The sequence below is a fragment of the Erpetoichthys calabaricus genome, chromosome 6 (assembly GCF_900747795.2).
Source record: "Erpetoichthys calabaricus chromosome 6, fErpCal1.3, whole genome shotgun sequence".
Taxonomy (NCBI): domain Eukaryota; kingdom Metazoa; phylum Chordata; class Cladistia; order Polypteriformes; family Polypteridae; genus Erpetoichthys; species Erpetoichthys calabaricus.
The window spans coordinates 32,865,223-32,878,819 of NC_041399.2; the positions used below are offsets into that span (position 1 = coordinate 32,865,223).

The 13,597-nt window shown below is 44.2% G+C and overlaps 1 protein-coding gene and 26 non-coding genes across 27 annotated transcripts in view; 14 read left to right on the forward strand and 13 right to left on the reverse strand.

Annotated features, from left to right (window-relative positions):
* The window catches only part of mcm3l (MCM3 minichromosome maintenance deficient 3 (S. cerevisiae), like), a 54,437-nt gene extending 50,265 nt beyond the window's left edge, over nucleotides 1-4,172 (reverse strand). The window contains exon 1 of the mRNA XM_028803469.2: nucleotides 4,081-4,172. Coding sequence (XP_028659302.1) covers nucleotides 4,081-4,152 — 72 coding nt within the window. The 5' untranslated portion in view covers nucleotides 4,153-4,172. The remainder of the gene's footprint in view (nucleotides 1-4,080) is intronic.
* A 3,536-nt stretch (nucleotides 4,173-7,708) lies between these two features.
* On the reverse strand, nucleotides 7,709-7,795 carry trnay-gua (transfer RNA tyrosine (anticodon GUA)). The gene is given in 2 exon segments: nucleotides 7,709-7,744; nucleotides 7,759-7,795. It is a non-coding gene; the product is annotated as a tRNA-Tyr (tRNA).
* Nucleotides 7,796-7,939: 144 nt separating this feature from the next.
* trnar-acg (transfer RNA arginine (anticodon ACG)) lies at nucleotides 7,940-8,012 on the forward strand. The gene has a single exon. It is a non-coding gene; the product is annotated as a tRNA-Arg (tRNA).
* Nucleotides 8,013-8,100: 88 nt separating this feature from the next.
* trnam-cau (transfer RNA methionine (anticodon CAU)) lies at nucleotides 8,101-8,173 on the forward strand. Its single transcript has one exon. It is a non-coding gene; the product is annotated as a tRNA-Met (tRNA).
* Nucleotides 8,174-8,299: 126 nt separating this feature from the next.
* Nucleotides 8,300-8,372, reverse strand: trnaa-agc (transfer RNA alanine (anticodon AGC)). The gene has a single exon. It is a non-coding gene; the product is annotated as a tRNA-Ala (tRNA).
* Nucleotides 8,373-8,597: 225 nt separating this feature from the next.
* Nucleotides 8,598-8,684, reverse strand: trnay-gua (transfer RNA tyrosine (anticodon GUA)). The gene is given in 2 exon segments: nucleotides 8,598-8,633; nucleotides 8,648-8,684. It is a non-coding gene; the product is annotated as a tRNA-Tyr (tRNA).
* A 144-nt stretch (nucleotides 8,685-8,828) lies between these two features.
* Nucleotides 8,829-8,901, forward strand: trnar-acg (transfer RNA arginine (anticodon ACG)). Its single transcript has one exon. It is a non-coding gene; the product is annotated as a tRNA-Arg (tRNA).
* Nucleotides 8,902-8,989: 88 nt separating this feature from the next.
* Nucleotides 8,990-9,062, forward strand: trnam-cau (transfer RNA methionine (anticodon CAU)). The gene has a single exon. It is a non-coding gene; the product is annotated as a tRNA-Met (tRNA).
* A 118-nt stretch (nucleotides 9,063-9,180) lies between these two features.
* Nucleotides 9,181-9,253, reverse strand: trnaa-agc (transfer RNA alanine (anticodon AGC)). Its single transcript has one exon. It is a non-coding gene; the product is annotated as a tRNA-Ala (tRNA).
* A 227-nt stretch (nucleotides 9,254-9,480) lies between these two features.
* On the reverse strand, nucleotides 9,481-9,567 carry trnay-gua (transfer RNA tyrosine (anticodon GUA)). The gene is given in 2 exon segments: nucleotides 9,481-9,516; nucleotides 9,531-9,567. It is a non-coding gene; the product is annotated as a tRNA-Tyr (tRNA).
* A 144-nt stretch (nucleotides 9,568-9,711) lies between these two features.
* On the forward strand, nucleotides 9,712-9,784 carry trnar-acg (transfer RNA arginine (anticodon ACG)). Its single transcript has one exon. It is a non-coding gene; the product is annotated as a tRNA-Arg (tRNA).
* An 88-nt stretch (nucleotides 9,785-9,872) lies between these two features.
* On the forward strand, nucleotides 9,873-9,945 carry trnam-cau (transfer RNA methionine (anticodon CAU)). Its single transcript has one exon. It is a non-coding gene; the product is annotated as a tRNA-Met (tRNA).
* A 126-nt stretch (nucleotides 9,946-10,071) lies between these two features.
* Nucleotides 10,072-10,144, reverse strand: trnaa-agc (transfer RNA alanine (anticodon AGC)). Its single transcript has one exon. It is a non-coding gene; the product is annotated as a tRNA-Ala (tRNA).
* A 225-nt stretch (nucleotides 10,145-10,369) lies between these two features.
* Nucleotides 10,370-10,456, reverse strand: trnay-gua (transfer RNA tyrosine (anticodon GUA)). The gene is given in 2 exon segments: nucleotides 10,370-10,405; nucleotides 10,420-10,456. It is a non-coding gene; the product is annotated as a tRNA-Tyr (tRNA).
* A 144-nt stretch (nucleotides 10,457-10,600) lies between these two features.
* On the forward strand, nucleotides 10,601-10,673 carry trnar-acg (transfer RNA arginine (anticodon ACG)). The gene has a single exon. It is a non-coding gene; the product is annotated as a tRNA-Arg (tRNA).
* Nucleotides 10,674-10,761: 88 nt separating this feature from the next.
* On the forward strand, nucleotides 10,762-10,834 carry trnam-cau (transfer RNA methionine (anticodon CAU)). The gene has a single exon. It is a non-coding gene; the product is annotated as a tRNA-Met (tRNA).
* Nucleotides 10,835-11,256: 422 nt separating this feature from the next.
* trnay-gua (transfer RNA tyrosine (anticodon GUA)) lies at nucleotides 11,257-11,343 on the reverse strand. The gene is given in 2 exon segments: nucleotides 11,257-11,292; nucleotides 11,307-11,343. It is a non-coding gene; the product is annotated as a tRNA-Tyr (tRNA).
* A 144-nt stretch (nucleotides 11,344-11,487) lies between these two features.
* On the forward strand, nucleotides 11,488-11,560 carry trnar-acg (transfer RNA arginine (anticodon ACG)). The gene has a single exon. It is a non-coding gene; the product is annotated as a tRNA-Arg (tRNA).
* An 88-nt stretch (nucleotides 11,561-11,648) lies between these two features.
* On the forward strand, nucleotides 11,649-11,721 carry trnam-cau (transfer RNA methionine (anticodon CAU)). The gene has a single exon. It is a non-coding gene; the product is annotated as a tRNA-Met (tRNA).
* A 126-nt stretch (nucleotides 11,722-11,847) lies between these two features.
* trnaa-agc (transfer RNA alanine (anticodon AGC)) lies at nucleotides 11,848-11,920 on the reverse strand. Its single transcript has one exon. It is a non-coding gene; the product is annotated as a tRNA-Ala (tRNA).
* A 225-nt stretch (nucleotides 11,921-12,145) lies between these two features.
* Nucleotides 12,146-12,232, reverse strand: trnay-gua (transfer RNA tyrosine (anticodon GUA)). The gene is given in 2 exon segments: nucleotides 12,146-12,181; nucleotides 12,196-12,232. It is a non-coding gene; the product is annotated as a tRNA-Tyr (tRNA).
* Nucleotides 12,233-12,376: 144 nt separating this feature from the next.
* trnar-acg (transfer RNA arginine (anticodon ACG)) lies at nucleotides 12,377-12,449 on the forward strand. The gene has a single exon. It is a non-coding gene; the product is annotated as a tRNA-Arg (tRNA).
* An 88-nt stretch (nucleotides 12,450-12,537) lies between these two features.
* On the forward strand, nucleotides 12,538-12,610 carry trnam-cau (transfer RNA methionine (anticodon CAU)). The gene has a single exon. It is a non-coding gene; the product is annotated as a tRNA-Met (tRNA).
* Nucleotides 12,611-12,736: 126 nt separating this feature from the next.
* trnaa-agc (transfer RNA alanine (anticodon AGC)) lies at nucleotides 12,737-12,809 on the reverse strand. Its single transcript has one exon. It is a non-coding gene; the product is annotated as a tRNA-Ala (tRNA).
* Nucleotides 12,810-13,034: 225 nt separating this feature from the next.
* On the reverse strand, nucleotides 13,035-13,121 carry trnay-gua (transfer RNA tyrosine (anticodon GUA)). Its single transcript is given in 2 exon segments — nucleotides 13,035-13,070; nucleotides 13,085-13,121. It is a non-coding gene; the product is annotated as a tRNA-Tyr (tRNA).
* A 144-nt stretch (nucleotides 13,122-13,265) lies between these two features.
* On the forward strand, nucleotides 13,266-13,338 carry trnar-acg (transfer RNA arginine (anticodon ACG)). Its single transcript has one exon. It is a non-coding gene; the product is annotated as a tRNA-Arg (tRNA).
* Nucleotides 13,339-13,426: 88 nt separating this feature from the next.
* Nucleotides 13,427-13,499, forward strand: trnam-cau (transfer RNA methionine (anticodon CAU)). The gene has a single exon. It is a non-coding gene; the product is annotated as a tRNA-Met (tRNA).
* Nucleotides 13,500-13,597: the final 98 nt, after the last annotated feature.

Here is a 13,597-nt window from a genome sequence, read left to right on the forward strand (position 1 = left end):
ATATATTAAAGATTGATAATAATGCAGGTAAAAACAGACAATAACTTTATATAATGTTAGCCCCCCCCGGGTGGAATTGAGTCGCATAATTTGGGTGAGGAACGATCCTCTCAGCCTGTCAGTGGAGCAGGACAGTGACAGCAGTCTGTCGCTGAAGCTGCTCTTCTGTCTAGAGATGACACTGTTTAGTGGATGCAGTGGATTTTCCATAATTGACAGGAGCCTGCTGAGCGCCCGTCACTCTGCCACAGATGTCAAACTGTCCAGCTCCATGCCAACAATAGAGCCTGCCTTCCTCACCAGTTTGTCCAGGCGTGAGGCGTCCTTCTTCTTAATGCTGCCTCCCCAGCACACCACCGCGTAGAAGAGGGCGCTCGCCACAACCGTCTGATAGAACATCTGCAGCATCTTAAGTTATTAAAACTTAAGTTTTCTACTTAATGCACAATTTAGCAACTAAGCATTACTATATATTGTACTGTGTATATAATGGTGTTTGACAAAAAATGAATCATCATCATACTGTGTACATATGGCTATAACCCTGAAGTTGAATTATACTGCAGAACAAAAATGTTCAATTGATATATATTCACTATCCTACTCACTACAGATAAACAGTGTCAAGACATGTATTAATGTCAAGGTCTTTGATCAAATAAAACAGCCTATTCCTTTCTCTCCACTACTCACTGTCTACAGTTTGGTCGATTCCTTTCTACAAGCGAAATTTGTTCTGACCTTGCTGTATTTAAACGAAGCCCTGTTTACGTCACGTGGCGCGCCCTAATTGGTGCATTGTCTTGGTCATCAAGTCGATGAAAGAACATACTGGAAGCTTTCTGCCCGCCAATTTTAAAAGCCCGAAATAAAGGTTTAGATTGCACTTTACGGGCAAAGGCAAACGAATTATGCAAACAGAAAACGTTATATGGGCGGATCTGCAATGTAAACTCCGACCGTGAATGTGTACGCCCCCTGAGCTCCGTCTCCGGCTAATCATGCGTTCCGGAGCGAGGGGTACTTGCAAGAACTGTGACTTGGAAACATCCGAATGAAAGAAAGTGCAGCCCCGTAATAACCAGCAAGGATAATGGAATAAAAATGTCGCACGCAGCGAAAACTAATCCCAAGGGCGAGGGAAAAAACCCCTATTAAAAGCAGCAATATTTAACATCACAGTAACCCACTTCTATTTCAATGTATGGGTAGAACTACGCAAACGTCGACCGTTTATGTTTGGAGGATTCGTTGTACTCTAGTGGTATTTGAAAGGAAAGTAACGTTAATTCCTTTAACGAAAAAATATTCCATTAATCGTAAAAGAAGGTAATCGCTGTCAAAGCTGCGTTGCTGTAGTACTGTATCACTCAAACCGAGCCTGTAAATTGACTTCAAATTTTCTAGCTTGCTATTCAAGTTCTTACGCTGTAGTTTTTCGATAAAGGTTAAACATTTAAACAGTTTAGATTTAAATCAATGTACACGTAATTGTGCAAATTTCCTCCTTGGATAAATACGACAACTGTGAACACCGAGTGAAGGGCTGCAAACTTTCAAAACAAGCCAGTTTTTAAAAAGCACGATTACAAAGCAAGACTTATCGGAAAAAAAACAATGGTCGGGGAGCAAAAGCAAACCTGGGGGATATTTTTCGTACGTGGATTACTCGCTTAGCCGGATATAATTGTTGACGATTTGGCCTGATCTTGGATCTGTCAGTTTTTCTAAACTCTTGCTGGATGTGTTGTTATAGCTCCACATCCAAATCCTCAAACCTGCTCGGAGCAGTTTTGTTCTGCGTAAACAAAGATTAGTTTACACACGTGATCAGTGACGGTGTGGAAGTCATCCAGTCAGGGCTTCGCCGTTCATGAACGAGCGACCAATTGATATTGGTGCGCAAATTATACGAAGAGAATTTCATATAAAGAGGGTTTTGCGCGATCGGCAAGATCCTTTATTGACCACGGAGGAAATTCTGTACGAAAGATACCGCTTTAGCCGAGGGGGAATATTGTACCTCAAAGATTTATTAGCTCCGTATATTCGAAGTCAAACTCGGCGAAGTCGGGCTCTCACAACCACACAGACAGTATGCATTGCTTTGAGGTTTCTTGCAAGCGGCACTTTTTTTATATACTGGCGATGCGGAAAATCTAACTAAAAGTGCAGTTTGCCAGGCAATTCGTAAAGTCTGTTTGGCTCTGAAACATTTCCTTCAGGTTTTCATTGTGTTTCCTGGACACCTGCGTGTGCAGACAATAAAAGAGGCGTTTCATGCCATTGCAGGTAGGTAATACACAGGCTAAAACACCCACAGTTACAAAAAGAATCTCACAATCGGCCTAACATTCTCATTACCCAGGATTTCCAAATGTGATTGGGGCACATGGGACTGATCAGAGTGGAGTTTGATCAAACATTATTTGGAAAATTTGCCTCTTCTCCTGATGAATAATCAGACACAGTGTCTTCATCAAATATTTGACCTTCGTCAATATCTCGTTGGTCAGACACAGGTTCAAGGGATATGACATTCCCTGCAACTGACCCAACAAAAAAGAGGGCTATATATGGAACATACCTATGGCACACATGGAGGACAAATATGCAATGACCATCCTTTACCTGAAATGAAGTGACCACTGCATCCTGCCACTGGTTCTGAGGAGGAGCTTCCCCCTGGAATGCCCTCAGAAACAGGGCGATGGGGCATTTTGCTGGAGAGTCAACTCTTCTGCTGGGGTTAGGTCTGGACCGCGTGGACCTCCACCTGTTTTTTGCTTGTCTGCCTTCTTATTAGCTTTAAAATTAATGTTTTTTATATATGATTCTTTATGTCAACAATTCTTTAAATAGTTATATACCAATATTTACCAGTTTGAAGTATATTCTTGTACTTCACTTTAACCTGTTCCCATGTTCTCCTTGTGCTCACGTTTGATCTGGAATTATGACATTTTAAATAATAATTAATCTGACACATATGAAATGAAACGCTGCATTCAGTAAGTACAATGTACACTACTTAGCGTTTAATTTTTTCGGCCACTTTTTGCCAGCCGTCTTTTCTGGTCTGGGCTGCTTTTGCAGTGTTTCCCCTTGTGCATATTAAATCTTGAAATTCTTCGTGTCCTTCGAATAAAAGGTCTTGCGCCGCGTGTGTGAAAAAAAAATGCGCCCGTTCTTTCGTCATTTTGTTGCAGCCTATCAAAGACTTGCTGATCGTGTTTTCTTGACTCAATATATATGGGCTTTTCACTCAGCGCGGGCGCGCGCATTCATCTTGTATGATTAGATCCAGCTACACTAATGTAATACACAGCTGCGTTTGAAAAACCGACTTATCTGGATGAGTTTCACTGGCATTAACTCATTCAAGATGAGGCACCTGATCTCGGATGGTTTAAGCGACGTACGAAAAATACCCCCCTGGACATATACACATCTTTCAAGAAGCAATCGTTTTGAATGGTCGATGTAGTTTTACTTATTCAGCGGCTTCCATACATCCAAAGTACACTGGTTTAAATATAAAAAAGTCCGCCTCGTCACTCATCCGTTTTCTATTCAGTTTCGCAAGGTCGCGGATAGCTGGAGCTTATTCCGACGGATTTGGGTTTAAGGTGGGAAGCAAACTGACGCGCTTCGGCACCTTGTACACCGGACTAGATGGAGAGCACAGAAAAAGACGTGTTGAGATGTGGACGATTAAAGGGCAACTTGAATATCAAAACTGCACGGCCATTGTAACAAGTGACGCAGCGAAATATTACTTTTGGATTATTAATGTGTAGACAGTTAGTGGGTAATCTTCAAAAACTCACTACCCATTTTGTATTGTGGGTTAACGCGATATTCTTACCAAGATGTGTTAAACAGAACACATTTTAACGCCGAACGCTTTAAAAAATTCAATTCATGTATGCGGTATTAATTACTTATTAGTTTCAAAGAGGCAAATTTTCAGAACAATCTTCATGCGAGGCGCAGTTGTGATACTTTGTTGAACGCGTTCGCTTTATCTCAGATCGTTTTATACTCGCCAGAAAAAAACAAACAAAAAAAGTATCATACGTCGTCATCTAAGAAGTCCAAATACTCCCTCTGCGCCTCACGTAGCTCCTGATCCTCCAGACCTGTGTCCATTTTAAGAAGATGAAGGTAGCGAAACCAATCAAAACAGGAGCGTCCCTCACTCAGCGAGTATTTGTACAGAGCCACACGGGGTCAAGGGCCGTCGCGGCAGGTTTTTTTAATTTAACCCATTAGAACGAAAAAAAAACTTTGAAAAGCTTAAGGCCTTCAAATACAAATGTGCGATTATTTGTGAATGGCAAAATTGAAATGACCAGTTTTCCTTTGACAATGCCATTTCTACATTATTTATGTGTGCTGTCTCCATATAAATACTGTTTTTAATTAAGGTGGTTTCTTAATGTTCCCAATATAGAACCCACTAGTTTTACCATTTATTCATATGCAGCAAATCAGTTTAATACTTAATTGTCAGTGTGTTCAGTCTGTTTTGTTACAACTGTGATAGGGAAATATTGTCGAAAATAAAACTAGAAAGACGCTCAAAAATCTCAACATTAGGTTCCAGCGTCCAGTTTTGAACGCTTTTTTTTGTTTTATTGGTTGACCTCCAGAGTCAATTAGAAAGGTGCTCTATAGGTCTTCTAATTATAATCAAGACTAAAATATTTTAAATAGCATTATTTTATTAAAACGGTTGGTGAGGCTGTTCATACTAATTTTTATTTGTAAGATTTTATTTTGGGAGGCTACAGTACATATTTGGTATTCTTGCTGTAATGCCCCGTAGCAGTACCTGTTTGTTTTCTTAATATGGAAAAGTAGGTCTTGAAAGTTATAAATTGTATTACATAGGCTAAGATTGTAGCTTAGTTATACTCAGTACAATTCCTGGCTTATTTTGAGACTTGTTGGTGTATTCACATGCTCTCCAAATTATTTGCATTTTTTAAATTGCATTATTTTAGTTAAGTTTAAAACTGTTGTGAATGTGTTAGTTTTATTCATTGTATAAAATATACACAACTTCATAATTTTGTTATTCATGTGCCTAGGATGGTGGAGATAAGTTATCTTTAATAAAAAATATCTTTAATTTAGATTTTTAACTGTATATCTAACTAGTTTTTGTAAAATGTCCATGTCCACCTGTAGCATTTTTGGTGTCCCCCTAGGTACACCTCAGTCATGTAACACGTTTTTGTCATAAGAGTTTCATAAATGTATTAATGTTGTTTTTCCTTTTGATATAGTATTACCTCAATGACATTTTGTTTGTAATCTGCTAGTCTAAATGGATAATAAACTGATTTATATATTCACATTATGCACACATTTTCTGGCATGATTTTGATAATTCTAGGTAAGCGATGCCAAAGAAAACTAGCAGTTTATTACAATTAGTAGTAAAATTAATTTTAATTTGACTTTGAATTTTGGAACTGTATATGTTTACAAAATGTGTAAACAAACATAATACTGTATAAATATAACAATATAACATAATAAAAACAGGTGAATTGCTTAATCATAGTTTTATTTCACAAAATATGACCTTTAAAAAGTAATGATAATAAGTTTAATTGAAGACTTTTATAAGTATAACAATACAAATCAATAAAGTCAAAATTGTTTTTTTCTTGACATCAGCTTTACAAAGTTATAAACCTTATTTTTTGTTCATTCAACCTTTTAAAAAGATAAATAAACCACATGTCTATATTTAGGATGCAATAGAATGACACAAAGTAATGCTATGTCTTATAAAAAACCCAGAATATAATCTTTTTTTCTGGTATATAAAAGACCAATAACTCTTAAATTATTACAGAAGTAAAAATCTAATATATAAACCAAATAAGTATCCATCATTGGAGTTTTTATTTTCCTCATCTGTTGTGGTTAATTATTGTCAGACGTTGTGATAACCACATAAATAGTCATTCTGTCTACATCATCTAAATGTTAGAAAAGGCCCTTTAAAATGGTCAAGATTGGGTCACTTTAACTTTTTGCAGATGGAGCCAAACTTCTGGAAGAAGCGAGGCAGAAATCTCAACTTACCTGATTCATCAGCAGCACTAAAAGTGAAGAATGACAACCAGAAGAAACTGTGGTCTTGACCTGTCTCGCTGGGTAGGGTCTTAGAGTCTGCAAGGATGGCAGTTGTAAGCCATGGTCAGGGCCCATATAACAGTCAATACCTTGAGTAAATGCAAAATTCAGTTTGTCTCAGAAGAAGCAACAACCTGGTAACTGAGCCATTCTTTTATAATATATTTTTACAGGACAGTTTATGTTTTAAAAAATATATCTTTAATGTGCTGTCTTTGTACAGTTGATATTATTTTGACATATTTATGGCTTATTTCATATTTTTCAGCCCTGGTTGATGTGGCAAGCTCTGTTTCAGCCTCTGAATTGAGCACTGAGCTAGAAGACAGGGAATTGCTCACAGAGTTGGTACAGTCTGAGTCACAAGCAGCGGGTAAGTACACAGTAATTTCCCACAGGTCTTTTTGTGAACTTGGAAAATACTGAATCAACATTCAGCATGCATTATAACTACATGGCACTGTTGTACCTTTGAAGTCCAACTTTTCTTATAACAGATCAAAATTAATTTGTCTTGGCAAAGTCAACTTAATTGTCTTTCTTAGTTTGTTTCCTTATTATTTTACCTAATATTTTTGAAAACATGGCTGTGCTTATTTCTATTGTTTTAAAACTGCACCTGCCAAATGTGTTGTAAAGATTCATATAAGTTTTATTGATAGAATTCTCTCTTTTTGTCTGCCTCTCAGGGCGACATATTTGTCTTCCAGAAGGCTGAACATGCACTTTGCCTCTGGATGATCAAATCTGGATTTCAAAGGCCCTTTTCAAGTGGTCTGCGCATGGTCATCCAGAGCTTGATAGGATGTGGTGGAGTCCACCTCAGCCACCATTCCTCACCAGTAAGGAGCTTGCATAAGAATTTTTGCCAGGTGTTGGATGTGAACAACTCTTACTTCATGGCCTTGGCATGCAAAAAATGCAAGAGGAAAGTCATTAATTTGAGCCACAATGTTATGTCACAGCTGGACATTAGCCACAGGCTCCAGTTCCCTTGCACCCTCACATCCAAGATGACTTGTGACATGTGGATGGTTCGTCTTTTGCGTCAAAGAGGTCTGGGCAATAGTAGCAGCCAAATTTAAAAAAAAAAGCTGCAGAAGGAGCATGCAGAGAAATAGCTAGGGAAAACATTCAGTACCTGGCAGACTTCAAGAGCTTTTCAACTGCTTGTTCCACTTGTCAGTTGTACCCAGTGACCTTTAAAGACCCACCTGACATGCTTCCTGTCCCAAAGCACCGTAGGCTGATGCAGGTGTATGCCCAGGATGTGCTAAGTAGACTGGATGAGATTTATGCCTCTATCGCCTCACAATTTGGACATGTGCTAAAAATCAAATCTACCAAGACTGCTTCCTGGGCGACAAATGTTATATCTGAGATGTCCAGTAGGGGGCAAGCAAAACACATTTCAGTTTGGGACAGAGAGAGAGTGTTTAGGGGAAGATGTAGTAAGGGAAGAGAGTGTGGTTAGGTTAAGAGCCCTAACTTTTCCCGGCAGCTTCATTCAACCTGAGCAGAGATGGTTTAGAGCACAAAAGCACGCCTGACCTCCTTCGAGCCGGAATTGAACCATCGACCTAAGGATAGCTAAGGTAACCACTACAGTCCTCCGCTCTACCAGCTGAGCTATCGAAGGCAAGCTGAAAACACGGCCTCTAGAACTCCAAACAAAGGGTTGTGTATCGCACTGACTGCGCCAGCCACTGCCTATCATATACAATGGCCAGAGGCCCGTGCTCAGGTAACCTCTGCGCTACTCTCTGCAGAGGGCACAATGACTGGGCCGGTGGCGCAATGGATAACGCGTCTGACTACGGATCAGAAGATTGTAGGTTCGACTCCTACCCGGCTCGTTTGCGCATCTGTTCCTTTTGACGCTTCGTGTCCCACTGCCTCCCCATTTGTTGCCTTCAAGGATAGTTGGGGAACGACTGAGGCAGTGCCTTCTTAGCGCAGTAGGTAGTGCGTCAGTCTCATAATCTGAAGGTCCTGAGTTCGATCCTCAGAGAGGGCAAGCTTGTGCTTTTTTGGAGCTGCTCAGCCTCTGAGACTCTTGCAGGGTTCTCTCAAATGCACATTAGCGCCTCCTTTCTGATCTTGTGTCTTGAGCTAGATGTGAGGAAACGAGTAAAAGTCTCACTGGAGAATGCGGGCATCGATCCCGCTACCTCTTGCATGCTAAGCAAGCGCTCTACCATTTGAGCTAATTCCCCAACCACTCTGACTACTCTTTGCCTTTTCTCCCTGATATACCTGAGATGTCCAGTAGGTGGCGAGCAAAACACATTTCGGGTTGGGGGCTCAGAGAGAGAGAGAGAGTATTTAGGGGAAGATGTAGTAAGGGAACAGAGTGTGGTTAGGTTAAGAGCTCTAACTTTTCCCGGCAGCTTCATTCAACCTGAGCAGAGATGGTTTAGAGCACAAAAGCACGCCTGACCTCCTTCGAGCCGGAATTGAACCAGCGACGTAAGGATAGCTAAGGTAACCACTACAGTCCTCCGCTCTACCAGCTGAGCTATCGAAGGCAAGCTGAAAACACGGCCTCTAGAACTCCAAACAAAGGGTTGTGTATCGCACTGACTGCGCCAGCCACTGCCTATCATATACAATGGCCAGAGGCCCGTGTTCAGGTAACCTCTGCGCTACTCTCTGCAGAGGGCACAATGCCTGGGCCGGTGGCGCAATGGATAACGCGTCTGACTACGGATCAGAAGATTGTAGGTTCGACTCCTACCCGGCTCGTTTGCGCAGCTGTTCCTTTTGACGCTTCGTGTCCCACTGCCTCCCCATTTGTTGCCTTCAAGGATAGTTGGGGAACGACTGAGGCAATGCCTTCTTAGCGTAGTAGGTAGCGCGTCAGTCTCATAATCTGAAGGTCCTGAGTTCGATCCTCAGAGAGGGCAAGCTTGTGCTTTTTTGGAGCTTCTGAGACTCTTGCTGGGTTCTCTCAAATGCACATTAGCGCCTCCTTTCTGATCTTGTGTCTTGAGCTAGATGTGAGGAAACGAGTAAAAGTCTCACTGGAGAATGCGGGCATCGATCCCGCTACCTCTTGCATGCTAAGCAAGCGCTCTACCATTTGAGCTAATTCCCCATCCACTCTGACTACTCTTTGCCTTTTCTCCCTGATATACCTGAGATGTCCAGTAGGTGGCGAGCAAAACACATTTCGGGTTGGGGGCTCGGAGAGAGAGAGAGAGAGTATTTAGGGGAAGATGTAGTAAGGGAACAGAGTGTGGTTAGGTTAAGAGCCCTAACTTTTCCCGGCAGCTTCATTCAACCTGAGCAGAGATGGTTTAGAGCACAAAAGCACGCCTGACCTCCTTCGAGCCGGAATTGAACCGGCGACCTAAGGATAGCTAAGGTAACCACTACAGTCCTCCGCTCTACCAGCTGAGCTATCGAAGGCACGCTGAAAACACGGCCTCTAGAACTCCAAACAAAGGGTTGTGTATCGCACTGACTGCGCCAGCCACTGCCTATCATATACAATGGCCAGAGGCCCGCGCTCAGGTAACCTCTGCGCTACTCTCTGCAGAGGGCACAATGCCTGGGCCGGTGGCGCAATGGATAACGCGTCTGACTACGGATCAGAAGATTGTAGGTTCGACTCCTATCCGGCTCGTTTGCGCATCTGTTCCTTTTGACGCTTCGTGTCCCACTGCCTCCCCATTTGTTGCCTTCAAGGATAGTTGGGGAACGACTGAGGCAGTGCCTTCTTAGCGCAGTAGGTAGCGCGTCAGTCTCATAATCTGAAGGTCCTGAGTTCGATCCTCAGAGAGGGCAAGCTTGTGCTTTTTTGGAGCTGCTCAGCCTCTGAGACTCTTGCTGGGTTCTCTCAAATGCACATTAGCGCCTCCTTTCTGATCTTGTGTCTTGAGCTAGATGTGAGGAAACAAGTAAAAGTCTCACTGGAGAATGCGGGCATCGATCCCGCTACCTCTTGCATGCTAAGCAAGCGCTCTACCATTTGAGCTAATTCCCCATCCACTCTGACTACTCTTTGCCTTTTCTCCCTGATATACCTGAGATGTCCAGTAGGTGGCGAGCAAAACACATTTCGGGTTGGGGGCTCGGAGAGAGAGAGAGAGTATTTAGGGGAAGATGTAGTAAGGGAACAGAGTGTGGTTAGGTTAAGAGCCCTAACTTTTCCCGGCAGCTTCATTCAACCTGAGCAGAGATGGTTTAGAGCACAAAAGCACGTCTGACCTCCTTCGAGCCGGAATTGAACCAGCGACCTAAGGATAGCTAAGGTAACCACTACAGTCCTCCGCTCTACCAGCTGAGCTATCGAAGGCAAGCTGAAAACACGGCCTCTAGAACTCCAAACAAAGGGTTGTGTATCGCACTGACTGCGCCAGCCACTGCCTATCATATACAATGGCCAGAGGCCCGTGCTCAGGTAACCTCTGCGCTACTCTGTGCAGAGGGCACAATGCCTGGGCCGGTGGCGCAATGGATAACGCGTCTGACTACGGATCAGAAGATTGTAGGTTCGACTCCTACCCGGCTCGTTTGCGCATCTGTTCCTTTTGACGCTTCGTGTCCCACTGCCTCCCCATTTGTTGCCTTCAAGGATAGTTGGGGAACGACTGAGGCAGTGCCTTCTTAGCGCAGTAGGTAGCGCGTCAGTCTCATAATCTGAAGGTCCTGTGTTCGATCCTCAGAGAGGGCAAGCTTGTGCTTTTTTGGAGCTGCTCAGCCTCTGAGACTCTTGCTGGGTTCTCTCAAATGCACATTAGCGCCTCCTTTCTGATCTTGTGTCTTGAGCTAGATGTGAGGAAACGAGTAAAAGTCTCACTGGAGAATGCGGGCATCGATCCCGCTACCTCTTGCATGCAAATCAAGCGCTCTACCATTTGAGCTAATTCCCCATCCACTCTGACTACTCTTTGCCTTTTCTCCCTGATATACCTGAGATGTCCAGTAGGTGGCGAGCAAAACACATTTCGGGTTGGGGGCTCGGAGAGAGAGAGAGTATTTAGGGGAAGATGTAGTAAGGGAACAGAGTGTGGTTAGGTTAAGAGCCCTAACTTTTCCCGGCAGCTTCATTCAACCTGAGCAGAGATGGTTTAGAGCACAAAAGCACGTCTGACCTCCTTCGAGCCGGAATTGAACCAGCGACCTAAGGATAGCTAAGGTAACCACTACAGTCCTCCGCTCTACCAGCTGAGCTATCGAAGGCAAGCTGAAAACACGGCCTCTAGAACTCCAAACAAAGGGTTGTGTATCGCACTGACTGCGCCAGCCACTGCCTATCATATACAATGGCCAGAGGCCCGTGCTCAGGTAACCTCTGCGCTACTCTCTGCAGAGGGCACAATGCCTGGGCCGGTGGCGCAATGGATAACGCGTCTGACTACGGATCAGAAGATTGTAGGTTCGACTTCTACCCGGCTCGTTTGCGCATCTGTTCCTTTTGACGCTTCGTGTCCCACTGCCTCCCCATTTGTTGCCTTCAAGGATAGTTGGGGAACGACTGAGGCAGTGCCTTCTTAGCGCAGTAGGTAGCGCGTCAGTCTCATAATCTGAAGGTCCTGAGTTCGATCCTCAGAGAGGGCAAGCTTGTGCTTTTTTGGAGCTGCTCAGCCTCTGAGACTCTTGCTGGGTTCTCTCAAATGCACATTAGCGCCTCCTTTCTGATCTTGTGTCTTGAGCTAGATGTGAGGAAACGAGTAAAAGTCTCACTGGAGAATGCGGGCATCGATCCCGCTACCTCTTGCATGCTAAGCAAGCGCTCTACCATTTGAGCTAATTCCCCATCCACTCTGACTACTCTTTGCCTTTTCTCCCTGATATACCTGAGATGTCCAGTAGGTGGCGAGCAAAACACATTTCGGGTTGGGGGCTCGGAGAGAGAGAGAGAGTATTTAGGGGAAGATGTAGTAAAGGAACAGAGTGTGGTTAGGTTAAGAGCCCTAACTTTTCCCGGCAGCTTCATTCAACCTGAGCAGAGATGGTTTAGAGCACAAAAGCACGCCTGACCTCCTTCGAGCCGGAATTGAACCAGCGACCTAAGGATAGCTAAGGTAACCACTACAGTCCTCCGCTCTACCAGCTGAGCTCTCGAAGGCAAGCTGAAAACACGGCCTCTAGAACTCCAAACAAAGGGTTGTGTATCGCACTGACTGCGCCAGCCACTGCCTATCATATACAATGGCCAGAGGCCCGTGCTCAGGTAACCTCTGCGCTACTCTGTGCAGAGGGCACAATGCCTGGGCCGGTGGCGCAATGGATAACGCGTCTGACTACGGATCAGAAGATTGTAGGTTCGCCTCCTACCCGGCTCGTTTGCGCATCTGTTCCTTTTGACGCTTCGTGTCCCACTGCCTCCCCATTTGTTGCCTTCAAGGATAGTTGGGGAACGACTGAGGCAGTGCCTTCTTAGCGCAGTAGGTAGCGCGTCAGTCTCATAATCTGAAGGTCCTGAGTTCGATCCTCAGAGAGGGCAAGCTTGTGCTTTTTTGGAGCTGCTCAGCCTCTGAGACTCTTGCTGGGTTCTCTCAAATGCACATTAGCGCCTCCTTTCTGATCTTGTGTCTTGAGCTAGATGTGAGGAAACGAGTAAAAGTCTCACTGGAGAATGCGGGCATCGATCCCGCTACCTCTTGCATGCTAAGCAAGCGCTCTACCATTTGAGCTAATTCCCCATCCACTCTGACTACTCTTTGCCTTTTCTCCCTGATATACCTGAGATGTCCAGTAGGTGGCGAGCAAAACACATTTCGGGTTGGGGGCTCGGAGAGAGAGAGAGAGTATTTAGGGGAAGATGTAGTAAGGGAACAGAGTGTGGTTAGGTTAAGAGCCCTAACTTTTCCCGGCAGCTTCATTCAACCTGAGCAGAGATGGTTTAGAGCACAAAAGCACGCCTGACCTCCTTCGAGCCGGAATTGAACCAGCGACCTAAGGATAGCTAAGGTAACCACTACAGTCCTCCGCTCTACCAGCTGAGCTATCGAAGGCAAGCTGAAAACACGGCCTCTAGAACTCCAAACAAAGGGTTGTGTATCGCACTGACTGCGCCAGCCACTGCCTATCATATACAATGGCCAGAGGCCCGTGCTCAGGTAACCTCTGCGCTACTCTCTGCAGAGGGCACAATGCCTGGGCCGGTGGCGCAATGGATAACGCGTCTGACTACGGATCAGAAGATTGTAGGTTCGACTCCTACCCGGCTCGTTTGCGCATCTGTTCCTTTTGACGCTTCGTGTCCCACTGCCTCCCCATTTGTTGCCTTCAAGGATAGTTGGGGAACGACTGAGGCAGTGCCTTCTTAGCGCAGTAGGTAGCGCGTCAGTCTCATAATCTGAAGGTCCTGAGTTCGATCCTCAGAGAGGGCAAGCTTGTGCTTTTTTGGAGCTGCTCAGCCTCTGAGACTCTTGCTGGGTTCTCTCAAATGCACATTAGCGCCTCCTTTCTGATCTTGTGTCTTGAGCTA